At 41.8% G+C, this 23,845-nt stretch overlaps 2 protein-coding genes across 7 annotated transcripts in view; both read right to left on the bottom strand.

Moving 5' to 3' along the window:
- Window positions 1-835: 835 nt before the first annotated feature.
- On the bottom strand, window positions 836-8,518 carry rad23b (RAD23 homolog B, nucleotide excision repair protein). The gene is made up of 10 exons (XM_076757885.1): window positions 8,304-8,518; window positions 7,335-7,416; window positions 4,869-4,948; window positions 4,192-4,376; window positions 4,026-4,081; window positions 3,243-3,370; window positions 2,718-2,859; window positions 2,480-2,607; window positions 1,810-2,001; window positions 836-1,596 (listed from the first exon to the last, which is right to left on the bottom strand). The coding sequence occupies exons 1-10, from the start codon at window positions 8,367-8,369 to the stop codon at window positions 1,483-1,485; spliced, it is 1,173 nt and encodes a 390-aa protein (XP_076614000.1). The 5' UTR covers window positions 8,370-8,518; the 3' UTR covers window positions 836-1,482.
- A 4,947-nt stretch (window positions 8,519-13,465) lies between these two features.
- Window positions 13,466-23,845, bottom strand: part of znf462 (zinc finger protein 462) — a 49,884-nt gene continuing 39,504 nt past the window's right edge. For all 6 annotated transcript variants that reach the window (XM_076758560.1, XM_076758555.1, XM_076758559.1 and 3 more), the window contains exons 8-13: window positions 22,780-23,035; window positions 22,464-22,603; window positions 21,945-22,168; window positions 17,755-18,073; window positions 16,799-16,937; window positions 13,466-15,749 (exon numbers count right to left, since the gene is read on the bottom strand). In XM_076758560.1, the coding sequence (XP_076614675.1) occupies window positions 15,539-15,749; window positions 16,799-16,937; window positions 17,755-18,073; window positions 21,945-22,168; window positions 22,464-22,603; window positions 22,780-23,035 (1,289 nt within the window). In that variant the 3' untranslated portion in view covers window positions 13,466-15,538. The remainder of the gene's footprint in view (window positions 15,750-16,798; window positions 16,938-17,754; window positions 18,074-21,944; window positions 22,169-22,463; window positions 22,604-22,779; window positions 23,036-23,845) is intronic.

Below are 23,845 nucleotides of genomic sequence, written 5' to 3'. Positions count from 1 at the left end.
CGCCTCTTATAATTTATAAATAGTACAAATAAGCGACAAAAACAAGGGTTTAGGTTCTATTAATTGTGACAAATAAGAGAGTTTGACTTTAAGTGAAACATTTGTACTCACTAAGCCTTAAAATATGTATTTCAGCTGTGTTTAAAGCTGCTGAGTAAAGGCAATACATTCTAAATGCTTAATAATATAAACAAGTTTATAAAAAATAAAAGCACATCACTGATTTTTACTCATTTTGTGGTATTTGTCACACGTTTAGGCTGATAAATAGTGTTTGAGTGACTTTTGGAAACATGTTGTGGTCTATGTTGCCCCCTATAGGTTACTTTGGGCACACTCAGGACTCACTCATTCAGCTTTGATTCCATGGAGCATTGTGGGAAGTACCTTTCAGCCCTTTAACACAGTAATTCTACATTCTGACCTGCAAAATACAGAAGTGGGTTAGAAGACACTGCTGAAGCTCGCATCTTAACCTCAAAATCACATTTTTCAAATTCATTTTTGTGTTGGTTGATTACATTTCTGGTCACTTACATTGTGAACTGTTCCTGGTCACAGCGTCATGTTCATTGTGATACATATTTGCCCTTTATTCCAGGGGTGTGGTGTGTCAGGCAACTTCAGGTTTTTCTTATGTTTGTGGTTGACTGGACTGAATTACTGTCTCTGAAAAAAGGCAAAAAAAAAATAACCAATAAATTAGGACGAGGATTATAATTTGCTTGCACACACACACACACACACACACACACAAAAAGTTTAGTGTCATGTTAGTCAGTCTACATTCAGATCAGTGCAGTCACACTCCATGCAAACACAGAATAGGCACAGCTTTGGTTTTATTTTGAAAACTTTATTTTTTTGTAAAAATGACAGCCATTGCAACTAAACCTACCACATGTATATAAACTATATACATGTTCTTCGTATATGCATTGCAGTTCAGGTTCCTGCCTACAATCCTGTTGATTTACATGCAGATGAGGGATGTTAAATGGAAAGAGAACCAGTGCCATACATGTTGCTTCTTTATTATGCACAACTTTTATTGTTTAAATCTCTGTAACCTGCCACCTTAAAAAACAGAACGATATGAGCTCATGATTCCTGTCATAACTTATAATGTGACACACAATCCCATAACCATACTGATTTCCCTGATTTAAAAAAATCATACTGATCTGAACTAAGGTTTAAAAAGAATAGCACACGTGATTTCTGATGCGAAGTTTTTGTACTTTAATTGTTCCTCCATTTCAAACTGATCACAACTAACAGCCTGTCCTCCAGCCCGCACACCAGCTGATAATGATCCAGTGTTATTAAGAAAGGTGAATGTGGAAGTAGTGAATAAAACTTCTTTTTCGTGGAGGAGGAATGAAAAAGGCTTGTTGTACACATATTTCAGTATCAGCAATCAAAAAGTAGAGGAAGAAATAAGAAAAAAAAAAAAAAACAGTCAAAGCGAACATGACTCTTTTAATCATCGTCAAAGTTCTGTTGTAAAAGGAAGTTGGCGGCCAAGTTTTCGTTCTTCTCACAAGCAAAGTAGGCTTGTATAACAAGTCCCTCTGGAAATCCTAAGGCTTTTAGCTGGAATTAGAGCGAGAAGAGTTGCAAATTAGCCAAACAATACTTTAATGAGCAAATGACACATTGTACTTCATGTTTACCGCTCTCTATAGTTAAAGTTCAACACTAAACTGAGGATTTGGGCAACATCAGCAGAGCTGTGTGTCACACTCCAGCACTTGTGAACTTTGGGCTGAGGCAAAAGGTTAGCGACAGAGCTGTGCTCCTCCTCACCCGCTCAATGGCCTCCTTCTCCTGCGGCGTGACCTGGATGTAGCTCATGTGACTCCCGCCAGGCGCGTCACCTGCCATCCCTCCGGCTCCTCCGGCTCCACCGGCTCCACCTCCGCCTCCACTTCCTGGTACGGCCTCTGGATTGGGTTCATTCAGCATCTGGATGAACTGCTCTTGGTGGTTGCTAATCTCCTACAGCAGTAAATGAACAATTAAGGCAAATAATACTTGCGTTCTTTTTTTCAATACATTTGGAAGAGAATGGTCAGAACACGGCTTTTATTCTGTAGTATGGATGCAAACACTGGATCCTACAAGTCCCATCATCCCTCAAACATGTCTTTCATTGGACACCCTGTCTCTTAAATCCCCTTGTCATTCAAACCCCCACACCTCTAGCTTGAAACACCGGCTTGTTAAAAAGTCTCAAGTCCAAACAGAGGTTGCATTTTTTAAACTTGAGAAGAAAACTGGATTACACAGTTTTCAAAGGCTGAGCATCACGCCTCCTAAACTTCATGTGTAAATTCAGTGGAGTGCCCCTTGAGGCGAACTTTGAATCCTACACTTAAAACAGAATCCAAACTGTTTCGAGGGCCCCCAAACACATCCACGCTTACTGCACCATTCTCCTCATTTAGAAACACATCGAGCTCTGTCAGTACTTCACCTGCAGCAGCTCGGGGTTTTCCCTGCCGATCTCCTGCAGTAAGGCAGGAAGCAGGGCGGCGTTCTGCTGGATCAGCTGTCGCATCACCTGGAACTGCGGCTGATTTCGGAGGAAGCTCAAGGGGTTGCCTGAAAGGGTTAAGTGTGAGTCAGAAAGTCGCAGAGACATAACAACTTAAAAAAATGTTAATTTGCTCATTGATGCTGCTGGAATATGCAGACTGGTATGGACCACTTACCTCCCCCGGCACTCGGTGAAGAGCCAGTGCTGGCGGGGATGCTAATACCGCTCGCGGCTGCAGCAGGAGTGACAGCTCCACTCACTGGAGGTGCCACCGCATCAGGTCCTGTGGCATGGCTCTGATCTCTGCCCGGAATACCCTGAAAGAAAAGCCACGAAATATACAACCATTTAAAAAAAAAAAAAAAACTATAATAAACAAGCTAGTGTCTCACTTTGACTATGAGGATTACTTGCAGGCCACTTCAGCAGTTTGTGGGTTACATCATGTCACTTTGGGGAGTGAGGGAGTTTTCAGTGGCTACAGGTGGAAAATTTGTCAAGTCACAAATGAAACAGCTAGAAAACTACAAATTCCAGCTTATTAACAACACCTATTCAAGATCCTGCACTAAGCAGCGATACTAAGCTCTATGATATCCCAAAACCACACTGAGGTGTAACCCATCATGTGTTATGCACCAATGCAGCGATTAGCTCTGAGACACATTCGCCGTGGCCACAGACATCAGACTGTACTTACTGTGAGCAGGTACTCCACGGCTCTGTCTGGGTTGTTGAAGCTCGCTCTCAGGGCTGCCACCACCTGCTCCCTGTCGTAGCCCATGAGCATCATCTCATTGACCATGGCGTCATACGATGGGCCTGTCACTAACGGAAACACAGAGCGCATAATCAGTGGTGGGACTGAGGAGCTTCACTGTGGGTCAACTTCTGTTTTGTCAGATTCATTAGTCGTTTACTTCACATGGGTTTCAAACTGTCTCGACCATCAGGAAACTAATAATCTTTACATGTACATTAACTTAGAATGTAATGAAGCAGAAGACATGCTGCACTGCAAATGATGTATCATTTGAGCAAAGCTTTAATACATGACAGGTGAGGAGAACTTTAGATCAGTTTCAGTTTCTCTGCTGTGTCGCATAAAAATAAACATCTGCCTCCATCGCTGCAAATTCACATCGACAGCTACACAAATCCTAATAATTAAGAGCTGCAGGATTTGCTCTGAGCAGGGCAATATTTGCAAATCACAGAGCATGTAGCCATGGGGAACTGTGGGATTATGTTTTGGCTGAGCTGCAGTATTGGCTGCTTATTGATTAAGTTACATCAAAGCCAGTATGCTAAGGACATCCACAAGAAACCGGGTGAGCCAAAATGACAGCACCTCGATTCAGACGTGGGCCCACAGATGTATTGCATATGAGATGCAGCTTGAAGGCATTGAGGCAAAAAGTAATATTTGCACAAATGCCATAAAATAATGGATGACAAATTATGTTTACAAATGCAGCCTTACCTAGAGTTGAAACAGCCTCATCAATTAGGTTTGTGTTTGTCGAAGCCTCGGAGCTTCTGCAAGAGAAAACAGACCTCGGGTGAGGCGTGACCTGCACGTCATTTCTCAAAGCGAGACGCGCCGAAACCAGAAAGATAGTTAAAGACAAACATCTACCCATCTTTACCCGACAGGGGTGGTGGCTGGCTCGGCAGTCGGAGACGGTCTCTCCTGTGGTTTGTCGTCTGTGGAGACACGCTCCGTGGCGTTGTCTGAGCCGGACGACGTGGCAGGAGCTGCTGCGGCGGGGGCTGTCGTGCTGGGGGCTGAGGCGGCAGGTGAAGGCTGCGGGGCTGCTGAGGCTGTTTTAGCCTGCGAGACAATTTTGGAAATATGAAAACATTTTATTTCTCCGATATCCCTTGATAGTGACAATTACACTAAATAAGGCCATCATGGACTTAAACTCCTATGATAGAGCTAGACTGAGCTTTTCCAGACTGTGACTGGCAAACTGAGTTTTCTCCCAATTAGAGGACCCAAATCATGTTTTCTGGCCCTAAATCTGAGTCTTTTAATAATGTGCTTCAACAGATACAGATTCCACTCAATATTCCACTGACAACACTGACCCCCTCTACTGTGAGCTAGTTGTTCAAGCGCACCAAAAGAGCCTCTTCAACAGCTCCAACAGAAAGCCATGAGCTGTGGAAAGAGAAGGCTGCAACACCTAATCGCTGTTTGACTGTTAGCTCGTACCTGTAACTTTCAGGGGTACAACCTTCCACAAAAAAAAAAAAAAACATAAAATCTGTTGAACTAACTAATCTTGCCGAATATTAAAAGCATTTGCAATTCCCAAACCTTTGTCACCATGACGACCACAAAGTTCTTCTCATTGATTTTGTATTCTTTGAGGGCCGTGTCATCGTTGAGGATTTTACCTGGGAAGACAGAGAAAAATGAGTCACAACTCTACTGGCTTCACCTGTCATGAACATGCAGGGATGTAACAGCAGATGGAATCATGTTTATCAGTGAATACAGGGTTTCACCACTGATAAATCGCCTGCTTTTTTCACCACATCTGGTTCTTTTTGTTACACGGTAAAGCACTGTTTTTGTGTTAAACAGTATACAGTATGTGTTGGAGAAGCTGCTTTAAACAAATTACACAAAACCCGTCTAGATTGCTTACACGTATACAGCCATACCACATTCAATTGCTTTAAAACCCAAAGTACAGCAGGGTAAACAGGAGTTTTTGAGACTGACATAAATCCTATTTAGTATCAGTTTTTCTCCCAAAATGTTATCTATCTCTCAAAAGACGAGAACTGTAAAGCTTACTTAAACAAATTAAGGTGGGCATGTCGGGAAACACTTACCCAAGGTGCAGTCTGACTCACAGTAAGTAGGCTGGCGGTATAAGCCACCAGCCCACTATTTCAGTCTCCTTTTCACTCTCCTTCCTTTCCATTATTTGCGTTTTACCGTTTTCAAAGTCCTCATTGCTGTGTGAAACATCATCAACCTCCTAGCTAACAACGTACCGTAGCCGCTAATGGTACAAATGTAAATAAGCTAGCTACCTTTTCTTTCGCAGGGGTTCAGCCATCTTATTGCCACACTGCATCCTAGGCTTAGTGACATGTGATTGTGATTGGTTTAAAGAAATACAAACAAGCCAGAGTGCTTTTTCCCTGATGCCATAACGATAATGGATTCTGCCGGACCTTACTTCAGAGCTGGCACAGCACAAAAAGGAAGTGTGGCGATAGGGTTCATGCAAGACTACCCAAGCTGCAACCTTTGCAGCTATCTGGCTAACGCTTTCGCTTGTCTGAGACAGACAGATGTGTTCTTTGGCAGGTTTCTAGCTATAAGTAACAAGAGATTAAAACCAGCTCTCACTGTAGCTTTAATGCATCTGTTCTACCTGCTAAAGAAAAAAGACATTTCAGGACATTAGCAAGTGTTAACCTGCTCGACAACATGGCATTCTTCCATCTGTACATTATCACGGACAGTCTAAAATGACGTGGACAAAATGAATTCTTTTAGGCTTCTCAATGCGGAAGTAGTCTATGTGAAAATTTGAATGACAGAGAAAAGGCCCATCGCTATGGCTCACAAATTGAGATAGACAATGACAACCAAAGCTAAATCTAATAATTATGTTTTCCACGCTTGTTTAAGGCTTGTTTCCATCAGCTTTGTTAATAAAGACAACACAGCAGAACAACTCTATGAAAATTAAATTTCCAATATCAACAGGGATGTTCTGAACCAACCTGCAGGATGAGGACTGATGGGGATCCAGGCAGGATTTGTGTCATTATAATGCCTGATCTATTTTTATTATTATTATTATAATATGATAATTTGTCAGCTCAGGGTATACTAGCTGCCACACTTTGCTCCATTAAAACACTGCACAGCAGTGTGAGCAAGGTAACCATGACTGAACCACTGAGGGACTAAACAGCATCAAGCAGTTTAAATTATTTATCAGCATGCAGCAGCAAGAGGTGTGAGCTGATCTAGGGTTAAAAAAAAAAAAGTCCCTTAGCCATGATTTCTACAATACTCTGATGGTGTACCCCACCTTTAAAGTGGTACTGATGGTTGAAAACAGCATTTGAATGGCAGTATATTTTCATGCTGGACTATGAAGATAGAAGCTATCAAACATTGTTCAACTTTTTGCAATCACAATGGTTCAACAGTCATTCTCCTCTCTTTCCACTTAGAGTATACATCAGCCATTAAAAGGATAACAGATGCACATGATATCTTCCTTACACAGAACTACGCAGCTGTTGAACATTTAAAATATTCTAATAATTTCAATGAAGGCCCACTTCTCACTTGGATGATCCATATTAGCTTTCATGACAAATTTTAGCTCCCTGTGACTGTACAGGAAACAACATACAGGCAAGGTAAGCATGGATCCCAATATGAATCAGGAGAAATCACTTGCATGAAGGCAAACTGTCAAAGACACCTCGGTAACACATATCTACATCCACTCATCAATGTTACAGCTAGTGAAGGAGAGTGAGAATAAACGTCCATCTCAACAATAAAAATACTGGATAAACAAGGTGCTTCCATCTGGACCACAGTGAGTCTTGTGTACATTATTAACATACCTTCCCCTGCCACTGTCAGCATCTGTAATGTGCTGTCAGAGATGTTGATAGTGACAGGGGACAGCGAAAAATCAAGGCAGTGCAGATTTTGACTGCGTTGAAGTGAGAAGAGAAACTCTTATCAAGATGAATGTGAGGATTTATGAAGGGTTAACTAAAGCCAGTAACATACCAGCATATATCAGTTTCAGTCCAGAAACTGAAAAATGGTCCTTTCCTTTCTCCTCTTCAATCTTCTCTTTTAATGTCTTCACCTGTGAAAAGCAGGATTTTTATTTTTCTTGATCTTTGTAGAACACAATTAAATAAAATCAATCGGCCCTTCCACCACCACTTCGCCCAGCCCTGCCTATAACACCAGTAAAAAATAAAGTCCAAAGTATTAACCAGCTAACTGCTAACACCATCATAAAACTGGAGCTCAAGTTTACACCGAGCTAAGGTCATAAAGTGTTGTTTTCATGTGTGCTTAAATAGAGTGTAACTAACATTAACTATGGTTGGCTGTATTATGTACTAATGTAGCTATATGCAGGCTTATCAAAAAGTGAAAGATAAAGGTTAAAGAACATACACTTTTATTAAAATGTAGGAGGTTAACATTAAAATAAATAGTTAGTTAATGTTGTTTAGTGTTGATTTATACTTGCTAACTAGCTTAAACTTAAACTAGCGTTAGCTTAGTTAAACTACTACTACTACTTTCGCTAACTTTCACATTATTTTACACAACGTTAATTAACTGCTTAATCATTTTTTATTTCATTCACAGAAATAAATGTAGAATTAGAATTAGGAAATTGAACGTCCATGTTTACAAACAGTAATCAAGGTTAGTGCTAACTTGTCACCCACTTCCCATCTGGAGCCTGAAGCGGGCTACGGCTAAATGCTGACACTAAAAACCACTTTCCTGACCGGTATTTGATAAATGACGTTAACTGGTTTCAAGTCCCGCCTCAACCCAAACCAGTTTAACCAGAACAGGTACACAGATAAAATATATCTGTCGGGTTTCGTCAGACCTCTCTATCGATCGTCAAATACGGAATGGGTAAAGCGCAAAGTACTCTGTTCCAGGACATAACGTTACCGAACTCCCTCTGCACCCCCTTCACAAATGCATGGTTTCTATTCTCACCGTTTCCTCTTCGTCGATGTCGATTTTAAACGTCTGCTGCTGCAAGGTTTTCAAAGTTATCTGCATTTTGTCGTCAGAGTTTTTATCGCCGAGCCTGGTTTAAACGTTGTACGTCCAACTTGCAAGAATCTTGGCTGTTTTCGTTGGCTCATCACAAACTGTCAGCCGCCATTGACTTTTCGCCTTTCTTCTTCTACGGACGGCGTGTAGGCGACAGCGCCCCTACTGCCAGCCTTGAAATTGCAGCGGAAATGGCTCATTTTGGATTTCATTTAATTCACTCGTGGAAGAAGTATTTATCACATCCTTTGCTAAATAAAAGTAAAAGCTCAATTTAAAAATGCTCTAATCTAGGAAATAGTCCTGCATTCATTAATTCATTATGCAGAAAGGCTCTTTATATTTCTGAAATATATATTTTGAAATATATGCACTCTGCAGTATAATTTCTCTACAACACCGCCTCTTAAAAAAGGAATAAAAATTAAAGGTAAATAAAAATAAAGACGAACACCTCCAATATTACAAATACTGTGTGCATTATGTAAGTATCATATCATTAAAAAAATAAGTTTTCTCATCATGTAATGGCTGGAGATTTAAAATATTAGTATAAGAGGAGAAAAATAAATTAAAGTGGCACACACATGCACATTCACATGGCTGATTGAGGGTGTAACAGCGAACATACTGCTGCTGTTATCCCAGAGCAATAACTCAATCACTCTAGCAAATACATTATTAATGAATTTCTGTTTCAGGAATCCTTGACAGATTTATCATCTGATGTCAGCTCATAACTGACATGCAATAAAACCTTTATTTGCACTTTTGGACACATAGGTTGAATGTTTTTGGAGCTTCTTCATCAAGCTCCTCTCAAGGCTGACATTGATGGAATAGAAATGCCGCCCTTACTGAACATCAGGGAGTGTTTAATGCCGTTATCACAACTTTCAACAAATCCCAAGTCCTTCAAGCATGGAGGAGTTTCAATATCCAGCAGTCAGTATTCAGCGGCTTTATTGACTTGTGTCTTGTACGCTGCCATGAAGCCCAGCTCTGACTTTGAGAGGACTGTTAAAGACAAGAGATAATGTGCTAGAGCTCAATGGGGTCTCCTCCCCAAGCCACTTCTCCCTCACTCTCATATCACTCCGACTCTCTTTCTGTGACTGTACGTGCGAGCCTGTTTATCTTTGTCTGCCACTCCTCTCAACTGTCTTTCCGCCACTTCTCTTCTTCTATCCCGACTTTCCCTTCTTTCTCTCTACTCTATCCTGCCCCCATCCAGCGATCACGACAGGAGCAGTGCCCTCGTCTGCCTCGGCCTGAGCTCGCTCTCATCAGGCATTCCTCATGTTGCTCCACTCAGAGGCAGCAGCAGTGGTGTCCTCCTTTCCCCTCTCCCTACTGTGGCTGTGCCTCTTGCTCCTGTCTCCAGGGGTCGTCAGTCTGCCATCGGGCCCCCTCTGAAGTGGTGAGCCGCAGAGATTACAGCCTGATCCCTGGTGACTTGGAGATATTTTTAAGAGATGATGTTAGACATGTGAAATAAAGACTTGGTCCCTTCCAAAATAGGCAGGAGAGGAAATGCTGAGGACATGTGTGAAATTGAGACCTTCAGTAGAAAAGCACCAGAGACAGACTACTCCACGGTCTGTTTTTCAGTGATGCAGGGGAGATGTTGACAAAATGAAAAGGCCAGCAGAGAAAAACACAGTGGAAAGGCAGATGATTGAACTTGCTGATCTCAATGACTTGTGGTATTCATGGTGCAAGAGCTGCAGCGTTTCATGCTCGTACGTCGCAATGGCTCACAAAGACGTACACAGCACACACTCGGGACTGGCATTTGCAGGGTTTGCGGTTTTGGTCAGCAGAGCTCTTGCAGGGTGTGGAGGAGAGAGAGAGAGAGAGAGAGAGAGAGAGAGAGAGAGAGAGAGAGAGAGAGAGAGAGAGAGAGAGCAACAGAAGGGTGGAAGGGTGGAACACAAAGTGAAGGCCACTGAGATGCCTTCTCAGCCCGAAGCTATTTCCTGTGGACAAGCGGCGGGACTATTATTGGTCGTTCCAAAGGCTCTGTGGACATGTTACAAAGGAAATCCTATGTGACCCTGAAAATGGGAAACATGTTGCACAAAAGCTGGACTGGAAAGATATTTTAGAACGCACATAATTAACTTAAGCGGAGGAGTAATTAAATGTGTGAACTGCTGCATTATTGGAGTGTTTCCAGTGTCACCAACTAATATTTCACTCAGGCTGAAGTGGTGCTGCTGTCCATCCAGCTGTTGTTAACCATCCGAAAAATGATTGATATGACATACATGACAAACATATATGTGTATATACATACATTCATGCAGATGTTTGGCAGGTGTAATTTTTACCATGTTCATCATCCTATTTTGTCGTGTTAGCATGCTAACATTTGCCAGTTAGCACTAAACACAAAGTGTGGCTGATGCTTTTGTCTGTGTCATCAGGTATCAGGAAAAATCATTAACAGTATGAATGGCAATTAAATCAGTAGTTAAGGTGTTTCAGATTTAGGATGTCATTTCAGTGAGATAAGATTGGCTCCAGTGGTGGAAGCTGTGTTTTTGTTCCTCTCACTGGTCACTTCCTCGTGGCCTTTTGAGGAGCTCTCAGATGCAAATGTAGCTGAGTTTTAGCCCTTCAGCCTGTCTTATCTGTTTCTTTTAATTTATGATCAAGATGAATCAGCTATGCCACATCGTCTTCAGTGCTCTGCCACCTGGAGACAGACATTTGCCTGAGTATTCAAATAAATACAAATAAAAATGGTGGCTTCTCCTTTTGAGCATCACATCCAACATTAAACTGCAAGCAATGACACAAAATATTCCCAATTTGATCAAATCTGATAATAAAAGAAGGCGCTAAAGCAAATCCTTGACTCCTTCCTTTGGCTTCACTTTGCCTTTGACAGTGACGCTGAGTTTCTTTTATGCCTTATTCTCAGTTTGCTATTCTGGAAGCTTGTTTCTCAGGGAATTTTAATACTTTGACATCTGTTCTGATATGCATAATTAACTGATTCAGAGAGCAGCAGATGTTATATATATATATATATCATACTGTATATAAGGATGTGATATTATGTGTGATATGAAGTGTATCAAGTTGGGAGAAAATATATTAAAAAAAGCTATTTTACAAGGTGCAAGTGCAGCAGGTTCCCACAATTCTATATCTAAATTAATATCTTGGTGCTATGCATGGAAAAGTCACATTTTGTAACCTTAACTGAATTAATACGTCTGAACAAAGAGGAGATAAACAGGATTAACCATTATCTGATAACTTTATTATCAAGTTAAAAAAAGACAATGAATTACAATATTTACAGAATATCCAGAGATAAATGGAATAAAATTGTAAACAATCATTCTAGGCAACATCACAACCCACCATCAGGTAATCAGATTTATATGGGAAGAAAGGCAAGAAGGAGAGATTCTAGTGTCAAACTATGGAGACAACAGTCTAAAAAGAGAAATGCATCGGAAACAAACTAAACATATATACAAGTATCCAGTGTGTTGTCAGCAGGGGCGTAACTTTGGGAAAACTGGGAATATTACAGTCTAGTGACTGCACACAGTGAGGGATTCATAGTCATTTTCTATTAAAATGATCACAGACCAACAAACAGTTTTGGGTCGACAGTTTCATTTCCCAGATCGTCCCAGTTTCTCGTCGGTTTTACACTGGGCTTTCAAGCTGGGCAACAAGCTGCCGTACAAAGCTTATTTCTACAACAACAGTTTTCAAACAGTTTCACTTTCAAAAAGCTACAAGCTGGTCCTGAAAACCAGAAAAAGGGCTTTGAGATACAGCACCAACTCAAATGGTTTTTCAGGTATTACAAGGACTGAGGAGCATAGTGGGGCTGCTACATTCCCACCTACTGTTGACTTGGTAGACTACGGGCAGGTCTACTAGGAGCAAGTGAGCTGCTGCCCTTACTGGTCGTGGATAGAAGATACTGGAGTGTCAGATTGGACGTGGATCGAGATCTCTGTGGGGTCTGTAGGTTGACTGGGAACCCAAATGGTGGTCAAACCCAGAAAAGGACCAAGCAGTTTAGGTAAATGCCCCCAAAGGAACAGGTTTTTTTTTCTTGTCTCTTACTCTGCCATGTTTTTCTCCTTCACAATAAAAGCCCTGGCCATGAATTAGTAGAGAACTGCATCATTTTCCTTCACATGTTTAAATATTGTACAACGACACTGCTCTTCCTATCTGCTCATTCCCATTACAGTACAAAAAAAAGAGATATTTTTCATTGTAACCAGACATTGTACGACAGTGTAATAATGTTGGATTGGGGACTCAAAAAGCCCCTAAGGGTTAGCTATCATCTTTAGATTTCTTTTTTTTTCTTCTTTTTTTTTTAAATGAGAACACCTAAAGGAAAAAAGGGTTAAAGTATCCTTTCTGAAACACCACAGTTCAAACACTTAACGAGTAGTTTTGTTTTCTATACATGGCTGCGAACATGTAGTTCACCTGGGTTCCACCCATAGAACTCTAATTCCAAAATTCTATGGTCCAAACCCAGATTTCCCATTTCTATCAATGGTTCAATGCTCAGGAAGGACAATCACAGCAGCAAACACAGCAGGCTTGGGAAATATTTTGGTACCAAGAACACAACATTAATTGTGCTCCTCTGCTAATTTGATATTCTCGTTATCAGCCAGTTCACTTCGGACTGTATAACGTTGCTTATTGGTCTTAGTGGAATTGGACATAAGTTTGACTTAATTGCTATTTATCATCTCATAAGGCTTTAGGGCATTCAAGCAGCAACTTCCAACAAATACAATCTCTGCCTTTTGTCAGTATCAACAATAACGTGACAACTTTGTCTAAAAAGAAGCACACAGCGTGAGAATTTAAAGGGGTTAAAGTTGGGGAATTTGACACCTTTAAAAAAGTCAATCTTCAACATGTAGTCCCGGTGGCAAATAGACTCTGTGTACGTGTAAAACAAATGGTTTTAGCGCTTTCTGACCTGGTAACACTTGTCTTTTCAGCATATCCCATCACGTCAAAACCGGATCACAAACTGTAGAATAACATGTTTGCGGTTTCTGTGGCATCAGCCATGAGTTTCTGAAGGGGCTCTGTGAAGCACTAGGTTTGGGTTTAATCCTTGATGCCTGCCTGTCAGTCATTTGGAGCCTAGAAATACGAATCTGGGTGATGTGGAGGAACCTGGATGGAGTGGAGGTAATCACCAGGGCTGACTGTGAAAGGCAGAGACATCTGTCAATCAAGCAAACATGGCTCCAAACATACCCGTTTCATGGAGTTTCATTTGTGGTGCTCACAGTTTTTTTTTCTTTAAACAAACACACTTATAAAAATCACTAGCAGCATTTCTTTCCATAAACAGCATCTTCACAACACGCCGAGCACACTATCAGCAGTTTTCATTTTGACTATTTGTTTGGGAGAAAACAGTTTGATGAAAAACCGCTGAAATGTTTCAATGCTGTGAGAAGAACAAATGAAATTCCCTTCACTTCCATCACATGCGCACAAATCTCAGAGCCAGATTTCTCTAAACTTTGGCAGATGAACCAAACCTGTTTGCACGGCTAAATACAACCCGGGATGCTGTACCACCAGATGTTGCTAAGAATATACAAATTATACTGTATATGGTTTATAATGTACCTGAACGTACACTTTAAGCCTTGGTGACTGTTTGCACAGCTGGTTATATGCTAAACCACATTTCTTTGTGCTGGTACTTAAAATGCAATTACAGTGAAGTCAAATCTAATTGAACCTGATTAGAAGAAGTGAAATTAGCCAAATTCTTGTGGAAAAAAACTTGATTTTGAGAGTTTGGTGTTTTCGTGGTTACTTTAAGCCAGTTGGAGTGTTTTTTTTAAGGAAATAAAACCTTATAGTGGCTGTTGGAGGAACTGCATTAAGGCACTTGGGCCTCAACACTCAGCCTTGGTGGTCAACACTTGGTTTGTGCACAGTGTCAGCCAGCCCACACCCAGAGGAGACCTGGCTCTGCTTCAGCAACACATCTGTAATATGCCATTTAATCTATTATTTATTAGTCATTTGTGGATGCGCCTACGGCAGGAGGACAGAGCTGCATTCGGTCACATCCAGCTACAAATTTTGCACTGAAAAGACAAATGTAACCTCTGTCACGATCATGATGAGATGATGACATTACACCACTGTTGTTAAAACCCGTCGTTATATTCCAGGCTAATGCTCGCTACGCTCAGCTTAACAGATACCTATATCATATAGTTACAGTCATGACACATTAAACATATCTGTGTTACATGGATCTGCGGACATTAACTGTGATGTTGTTCAACCTGGAATACAAACAACATCATATCCCGCAGGGGAGGGAGATTCCAACTAATCCCATTACTTCCATGGTTTCATCACATCAGTGGACAATACTGGACAATAAAATCGTACAGTCAAATTGCGAAGGGTGCCACGGGCTGAAGGCTTATACGTAGTATAATATTAAGGGGCCTAAAATATAGCAATTTGCTACAAACATTGGGTAAATTGTCAGTATCTCTACGAATGACGAAGACGTGATTTGTGATTTCACTACAATAGATAAGGTGCGACTCTTCCTCAAGGAATACTTCTACACATTTAACACGAGATGAAAAAAGAATCTCAGATTTCAACAGGAGAAGGTAGCTCTGCGGTGGGTTACTGTTGTAAATGCTTTCATGTCTTGTTTGTTCCTTTTAGGTAAATTTACAGTAACCCTGTTTTGGATGAGCGGGGGTGGGGGGGGTGGGGGGTGGGGGGGGATTGTAAAAGGTGCTTCAAATAATAAAATGCTAAATTTAGTTTATCATTTTGGACAACATTCTTTATAAATAGCTTAGTTTTCTCTAGGTGGGATCTTTCGTTGTAGATTTGACCAGAATGTCAGCAATAAAGAGTTCTGTTCACTATTGGTTACCAATATATAAGATCTGTCCTAGGGGACTGCCCATTTAAAGAGCTCAGCCGATTTATGCAGCACAACCTAATACTTAAATATGTAACGCCTAAAATCTAGTAAGAAGTCACTTTTTTTCAGTTTCAATCTTTTTTCTTCCTTTGACGTCCTATTTTAAGATCCAACTCAGTGCTGATCCTACCCAACGTTATCAGTTTCTAGCACAATATCCCAAGAGGCCACAATCAGTTCAACCAAACTGTTGATCCTTTTTGGTGTCAAGCATTTCTTTGTCTTCCACATACTGGCTTTGACTTCTCAGTGTTAGATCAGCTTCCTCTTGTCTGTTGCCGGACAGGTCCAATCCTGTGTCCATTAGGACAGAGGAGCCAGTGGAAGATGAAGCTGAGGCCTCTATTGCGGAGGAGGTGCTGGTGTCCATTCTGCTGTTGTTAACCATCCTAACGATGAAGGAGGGAACAAAAAATAAGCTTTTTTAACATGTGGAACAGTATGAACCAACATAGAGGTAATGATAGAGTGGAGATGATTATGAAAATGCAGATATACAGTGATAAAACACTAAAGACTAAAACTGGAGGGTCATGCCTTCGCCATCCTAGGAAAATACATATTAGTACACAGCTGTGCTTTGAGCTAAATGCTAACATGCACACAATGACAATGTGAACAAGCCGATGTTTAGCAGGTGTGTTTCCTATTTTCACCATCGCAATTTAGCCTGTTAGCATGCTAACATTTGCTTTTAGCATTTAATACAAAGCACAGCTGAGGCTGATGGTCATGTCTTTGGGTTTGCAGGTATTTGATCATGAATCAAGTATTAGAATTCATCCTCTGGGGAACATGAATGTCTGAATCAAATTTCAGGACAATCCAAAGGCTGTCGAGACCACAAACGGACCTCATGGTGGCGCTCGATGAAAAGCCAGGTGATCAATAGGATTCATCCTCTGTGGACTACGTGTCAGGTCAGCCTTGCGCCACATTCACTATCTGCTTTGTGCTCCTGCCATACATTAACCCCTCTGTCATTTCTCATCCTACCACTCCCCGCTGCCCTGCAGTAACCCCTGTGTTCCCACCATTCATATCACCTGTCCTCGACCTCGCCCACCTGCACACCTGTTCAAACTTCTGCAGTTAATATACCTGTTCATTCCCTCTCACACTCAGTCAGACCACCTCATGTGGTCCAGGCTTTTTCTCTACCTGCCTGTTTGGACCCCTGCTTGCCTTTTGGACTTCTACCTCTTTACCTCCTACCTAGTTCGACAGCATTAAGACAGAGAGCTTCCTCGGCACGTACAACCCTGATGTGTGAATGCCTTACCAAATGAAGACCCAGCTAAAGGTCCTCGCTGTTTGTACAAAGACCAGAAAGGCAGGTAAAGAGGACCGTGATGACTTTGTGTGCACAGAAAGTACACAAGCTCACACACAAAGAGAGAGTGAAGCAGAAAAATAAAAGAGAGAAAAACACACTAACATGCCGTGACGCAGGACGTGTCGTTCCCACTCGAGACTGTTGGTGAAGCAGCGGCCGCAGAACTCGCAGGGGAGACGCTTCTCGACGCCGCTCGGCCCAGAGCTGCTGCTGGTGCTGCTGGTGGGGGATGCAAGGACCTCTGGGAAATAGAGTTCCAATGACTGGTCAGTCTCACAGTGATTTTACAAGTTTCATATCTGAGAAGAATGGAAGTATTTATTGCTGTAGTTAATTATCAGACAATCAGTGTTTTATACATATTTATGCATCAATCACAGAGTAGAAATTCTTAATGTGTAAGAAATGAATGATGGGCATTTGTAGTACAGGGATGATCAGTAATACTCTGCTTTGAGATCTACTTTCTCCTTCAGTGGGCAACCAATACCAGTGCATTACGAGCAAGAAGAACGAAATGAGAAAATCAATTCAGAATTACAATGAGACTTTTGGAAGACAAACACTGGTCATGAAGGATAGCTAAAGCACATTGCTCATTACACATCACATCTTACTTATGGGTCCATCTATTTGGCTTAAAAGGAGACACGGGAGATTTTTCACACAGGTCACAATGTGATATGAAATAACTGAGAATAGAAAAAGACAGAAAATGGCTTTTGAGCAGAAACCCATTTATAGTGTAATCCCAAAAGGTCATGGACAGAAATCTGCTGTGTGACTGTACAGCAGTCAAATACGGTTCAGGAGCGCTCTGGTCTGAACTGGCTGGGTGTGAAGTGTGATTTCAGCAAACATCAGTGGTTCTATCTGACACCGTGGAGGATCCAAACTTTCTGATACGGTTTCTTCTTCACTCAGACACTTCCTGGTTTGTTGTCATGTGATAATGAGCATCCTGTCCGTTTGAAAACACATTAAAGTAACGTGCTGTTTTATGTTTGTGCTAACACGGTCTATCAACAGAGTAAAGATCAGTGTTCATCTGTATTTACCTTGTAGGGCAGGCCTCTCCTCCTCCACCTCCTTGACATCCTCTTCCTCTTTGTCTTCCTCCTCCTCCTCCTCTTCCTCTTTGATGTTGCCCTCCATCTCTTCCTCATCCATCTCCCTCTGCTCCCGCACCATGTTCTCTATCATTTCCATCCCTTCGTCGTCCTCCTCCTCGTCCTCTGCGGCCGCTACCTTTACACCAGCAACCATCTCCATCATTTCTGCTTCGTCGTCCTCGTCCTCTGCGCTGCTCCCATGTTCCTTTATCATCTCCAGCTGGTCCAGGTTGACCCGGCCCATCAGCTCAAAGTTCCGGATGACCTGACCAGAAACAGGAGGTGTTAATCAATTTTTGCCTCCCAGAACTCCTTTTTCTATCTTTTTCTCTTCTGCTAGTCGAGTTCTTCGAAAACATGTGTGAAAAGGTAGAAACTATATTTGCACAAAGCATTATATTTATGTGTGTTTACGCCTCCGTTTCTAATTTTTTGATAGACTAAAATGTTAACACATGAATTTTATGCCGACTGTTTTCCATCTTTTTACTCGACATTCACCACAAAGGCTCAAAGATCGTCCCTTTCTTGTCAAATTACGGTAAACAGAATGCATTTAAATACCTCTTTTCCAAATTTAACGGGGTTGAATGTCTTGCTCAAAACATTGTCACTATGAATATTTTGTGGTATAAAGTAAGTGTGCGGGCATTACCTTTGTTTTTTATTTACACTGAAACTTATATTAGCTCAAAATACAACATCCGACTTTCTTTTGAAGGGGACGACCTGCCGTGTCTCGAGCCAGAGGTGTGTTTTCTTTACTGTACGATGCAGCGTAAGATCATAAGTCAACAAAAATGGAGGTATTTAAGCAAGGAGGATGGAAGATCTTGATGGCAGAACCAGATCATCTCATGGCTAATTTATCTTGTCACGAATGATGTCGCTCTCTCTGAGCCTTTCCCTCCTCGCATACTCCCTGGAGACTCAGAGCCGAAGCCCTGCAACCTCAGTGACAACGCCTGCTCTTCCACTCTTCATACCACGAATACGCTTTCGCTCTCTGTCTCACCCAAAAATAAAATTCATCCAGTCTGAGAGATATTTCCGGGTTGCTTTTATTTGCTTTCTGGACCTTTTTTTGAACTTCAGCAACACATGAAAGGAGCAAAAACTCCCGCACACAGCCAGTGACTTTATTTCTCATGTTTTGGTCCTCAAACCTCCATCAAATAAAAATCATAAAGACAAACAGCACTGGTACCATTATGTAAACATAGCTGGGAAAAACCCACCAGAGGACGCCAGCAGCACCTCTCAGTATACAAATTAAGGTCAGTGAACTCATCTGACTGTAAACAAGAGTCGTTTACAAATCTGAAAAGATGATCTACACAGACTCATGTAATCTGATCGGAAACATACAAATACCTCAAATTCTGGGTCAAATGACGAAACTAATTTACGAACTAACATTTTATACAACAGAGAAGATAACATCAGACGATGGTTTATACATGAACACACACACGCAAATCTCAAGATATGCAAAAGTTTGGGCACCCCTGGTCAAAACGTCTTTCATTGTGAAAAGCTAAGCGGGTAAAAGACGATTTGACGTCCAAAAGACATAAAATTAAAGGCACACTTCTTCTGGCTCTGAGAGATTCTTGGGCCGTCTTTCATGATCTGCTCTTCTGAGGCCTGTCTACAGATTTTCAACGATGTTTGGGTCGGGGGACTGTGAGGGCCACTGCATGAAATTCTCCAAAACATACCTTTGCTCAGGACTTGCATCAGGCTTGTTTAGACGTTCAGATGAATTTTGTGGTGAGGACACAGAAAGGTTTTCCTCTGATGACTCCTCCATGAAGGTCATATAGTGTCTGCTAAATCTACCTGAAGGTCTTTTCCATCAAGACAAGGGTTTGATTTGTCCCACGAGCAGCTCTCTCTAAAAGTTTTCTCGGTCTTCCAGACAAACCTCAGCTTGACCTCCACTGCTCCCGTTAACTGCCATTCCTTAATTACATTACAAAATGAGGGAACAGCTACATGAAAGTGCTTTGCTATCTTATTATAGCCTTCTCCTGCTTGTGAGCGTCAATTATTTTAATTTTCAGAGTGCTAGGCAGCTGCTTAGAGGAGCCCACGGCTGCTGATTGTTGGGACAGGTTTGAGTCAGAGTATTTATAAAGCTTTGAAATTTTCATCTCCTGGCCTTTGCTAACAATGATTGAGAATAAGCCACAGCCCTAACAAGCTAATTAAGCTCTGAGACCTTGGTAAAAGTTATCTGACAGCTCAAATCTCTCGGGGTGCCCAAACACTTGTATGGTGCTCCTTTCCACCCACACACACAAACATATATATAGTGTCTGCAATCCATCTCATGTCTGCTGCTAAACTCTCTTCATTTATTATCTATACCCACTTACTCCTGTTTTACATAACAGGAGGACTGGACCTTCTCCCAGCATGCATTGGGTAAAATCAGACATCTAGTCATGCAAAGAATGAGAAATGATAACCCTGCGCCCTTTCCAGTTTAACGCACTCTGAACTTCTAAAATACGACGTGCTTTCTCACATTATCTCATGAATTATCCCCCTGAAGAGGGACCGAGAGCTGGAACCTGTTCCCTCCTGGATGTGGGGAGAATACACTGAAGCTCCAGCAGTCTGATACTGCGTCATCTTAGTCCACTGGATTTTTATATTTTTATCTCCTCATCTGTCAAGGTGCAGTACAGAGTTTCTTTTTGGCTCCATAAGTTTGTGTAGCTATATTATCTTGTTGTTTTAATAAATCCCCTCCATGCGGTGATGTTCACTTTTAAGGACTTTTAAAGGAGGCTGGAAAAATAAGACAGGGAGGAGTAGTGGACCAAACATATTCGACAGCTTACATACTTTCCTAATCCTGACTGAATTTATGGTTCAACTGGAATTGGACACTTGAAGTAATTTCTCATCAAATAAAATTATTATTCAAAAACACGACAGCACACACAATAAATGAATCCTTATTATACAGGTTCTCCCTGCCGAAATTAAAGGCAGATCTTAATGTGAAACTGCTGCAGGGAACTGTGTTTACTGACGGCCTCGCAAAGTGTCTCTGAGCCCATGTAGTAATATCCTTCATACAATCATGTGTTCACAAAGTAGTGAACCTCGCTCCATACTCGCTTGTGAGCGACTGAGCCGTTCCAGGATGCCCCTTTCATACCCAATCATGATACTATCACCTGTTACCAATCAACCTGTTTACCTGTGGAATGTTCCAAACAGGTGTTTTTAGAGCATTCCACATTTTTCCCAGTCTGTAGTTGCTTCTGTCCAAACTGGTTTGAAACATGTTGATGCCATCAAATTCAGAATAAACAGATATTTACAAAAATCAACAGCTGATGAGGTCAAGCATTAAATACATAAATTATCACATTCTGCGTCCCGGCATGTTTGGAATTGGGCGTGTACTATAAAAAGACAACATTGTAATATTATTATTACCAATATTATTTTCTCTCTTCCTCCTCTTCCATACACGTACAATCACCCACATACAATTTTTACAGGTTTCCCCTAAACCACTCATTTATTATGCTAAATTAAATCACAGCAACTGATTTATTATTATTATTACTATCTGGACACTGTTGTTGTTCCTGTCTGTCCTCGTGTCGTGATACCTGTAAAGTCACCACTGTTCTGGTTTTGCACCAACAGACAAAGAAATGATAAAAAAAAGAAATAAAAAAAACATGACATCAGCATCAGGGATTTGGGAGAATATTTGATATGTTTTTGTTTTGTTTTTTGGACTGGAGTTGTTGGCATAATAACTGTGGGAATGAAGACAGATGATTGGCACAGGCCTCATGATTACCTTCCATAAAACCAGCAAAGGCCATATAGAATTAATTGAACAGTCTGAAATTACAGAGCTCATAAGCTGTAAACACTTCATGTTACAACCATTAAGCAGGCTGATTATTAAAACCTGCTCTTATAATAAACCACTTTCAACAAGACTCTCCACCGGTGATAAGCCAGAAAGTCTCTCATCTGCCAAATGAGGTTCATGGCCATATTTTAAATCATAGTGTAGAAACCAGCTCCGTGAGGTATGTCAATTTCAATTTAGCTGCGCAACACTTCACGTGCATCCAAAGTGGACTCCAACTGACCTTGTGCTCAAGGCGTAGATGCTCCTCTAGCTGGCTCCGCCGACTGCTGTCATAATAACAGAGCTGGCACTGGTAGGGTTTTATCTCAGCGTGCTTCTGCAGGTGCAGCTGCAAGGCCTGGTCGCTGGAGCATGTGAAGGTGCATTTGTGGCAACGGAACACCAGGCCCTGAAGGTGGCGCGACAGCTTGGAGCGGCTGACCTCCAGCGGACCCACGCGCTCCTCTGGTGGAAGAAGAGGAGAGAGCGAGGTGGATTATTAGGCTGGTGAGAGGGGAGGGAAGAAGAGGTAGAGCAGAGGAGAGGGAGCGAGCTAACGACAGAATGGGAAGAGATGTGGACGAGCGGGCGAGATATGAAATGACGTTTATCTCTCACACACACACACGGTGGTGAAGAAAAAGGCAATCACATTTGGTTTGGCTTTAGGTTAATATCAAGCACATTTCTCAAAATGTTCAACAATTTCTTCAAAAGTGAAGTCAGATATGTCCCTGCTGCCTTTCAGCATGCTGTGTACCTCTGTGCAGGACAATATGGTCAATCATATTGCTCTTGTGTTTGGTGTGATAGAGGCAGAGAGGGCAGCGCAGGTCTTTCGGGATGTCGTCAGGTGCGCTGTTGTTGTGGCCGGCCTCCACGTGCATGGTGAAGGTATTCCTGAGACAGATTCACAGACAGAGAGAAGGATGGTTAAACGACTGAGGAGCGTATCCTGTGCTCGTCTGTCTCCTGTCCGCACAGCTGAAAAATCCTTGCAGCATCTGTACTCACATTACCAGCATTTATTATACAACATTTTCAACAATTTCCCTGTGCTTCTCGCCTCTCCTTACTTGTAGCAGGTGAAAAAGGAACAGTCTTTGCACTTGAAGAGCTTCTTCCCTCCGTGGCGGTCCCTGTAGTGCCGACGCAGGCTCTGCATGTATCCAGAGCTGAACTCGCAGAACTCACAAGTGAGGACGCCGTCCGGTCGATTGTCAGCCACTGTTGAGCCACCAGGTGTTGAGCCGGAAGACATTTGACTGCGGGACGCCAGCTGGTAATGACTAAGCTGCTGACGAACATCTGCTGGCTCCAGGTACGATGGGTCTGAGGCAGGCAGAGAAATTCACAGAAACTTGCTGTTTATTTAGAGAAAAGTCCAAAACATGAATGCACATGTGCGTAGAAGAGCTTTGGTTTTGCTCCCCATGAATCATCTCGCGGCCCCTCAGTTTTATCTCGTCACCCTTTGGAGGGGCTCGACCCCCGTGAGAAAAGCACTGTACTAAACCAGCTCCACTTCCATCAGCTGCAACAATGAAATACTACTTCAACATCAATGCATCTGTCCTCACAATCTAATAATGCCATAGATAATAATATGGCAGTCACAGGGGATATTTCCCTGTAGAATGAGTACTTTGATACTTTAATTACATCATGCTGATACATTTCTGCACTCTGAGTAGGATTTTGAATGCAGGACTTTTATTTGTAATGGGATATTTTTACATTGTTGTACTGGTAGTTTTGCTTTAGTAAAGGATCTGTGCACTTCATCCGCCTCTGCTCTGAAAGCTCAGTCGCTCACAAGCGAGGACGGACAACTTTGTCAACACATGATTGTAGTAAAGGATATTACTACATGGACTCAGGAACATGGAAAATGTTTTTATTTACGTTTTACTCACAACTTTTAAGAATCGGGGTTGCACTTTATGCATCTTCCCCAGATCGATTCATCTGCCTCTTCTATTCTGAGAGATGTCTGATTTTTTTCTCAAAAAGAGAAAACGCATATATTCTGTAAATATGTGGAGTATTGCAGTTGATTCTTCCTCTCTAAAGGAGACGATCTGGAATTCGGCTGTGCCCCCCCTCCCCATACAGAAGTATAACAGTGACTGTCATCATTCG

The sequence above is a fragment of the Chaetodon auriga genome, chromosome 19 (genome assembly GCF_051107435.1).
Source record: "Chaetodon auriga isolate fChaAug3 chromosome 19, fChaAug3.hap1, whole genome shotgun sequence".
Lineage (NCBI taxonomy): Eukaryota > Metazoa > Chordata > Actinopteri > Chaetodontiformes > Chaetodontidae > Chaetodon > Chaetodon auriga.
Note: the sequence above shows the minus strand (reverse complement) of the source record. Positions and strands in the feature narration are given on the sequence as shown.

Excerpts from the sequence above, each read along its gene's own strand:
- rad23b (XM_076757885.1), bottom strand. The coding sequence starts at position 8,369 with ATGCAGATAACTTTGAAAACCTTGCAGCAGCAGACGTTTAAAATCGAC. Across the intron at positions 7,417-8,303 it reads ACATCGACGAAGAGGAAACG|GTGAAGACATTAAAAGAGAA; the intron begins GTGAGAATAGAA and ends TGCTTTTCACAG. Across the intron at positions 4,082-4,191 it reads CCAGCCACCACCCCTGTCGG|AAGCTCCGAGGCTTCGACAA; the intron begins GTAAAGATGGGT and ends TTTCTCTTGCAG.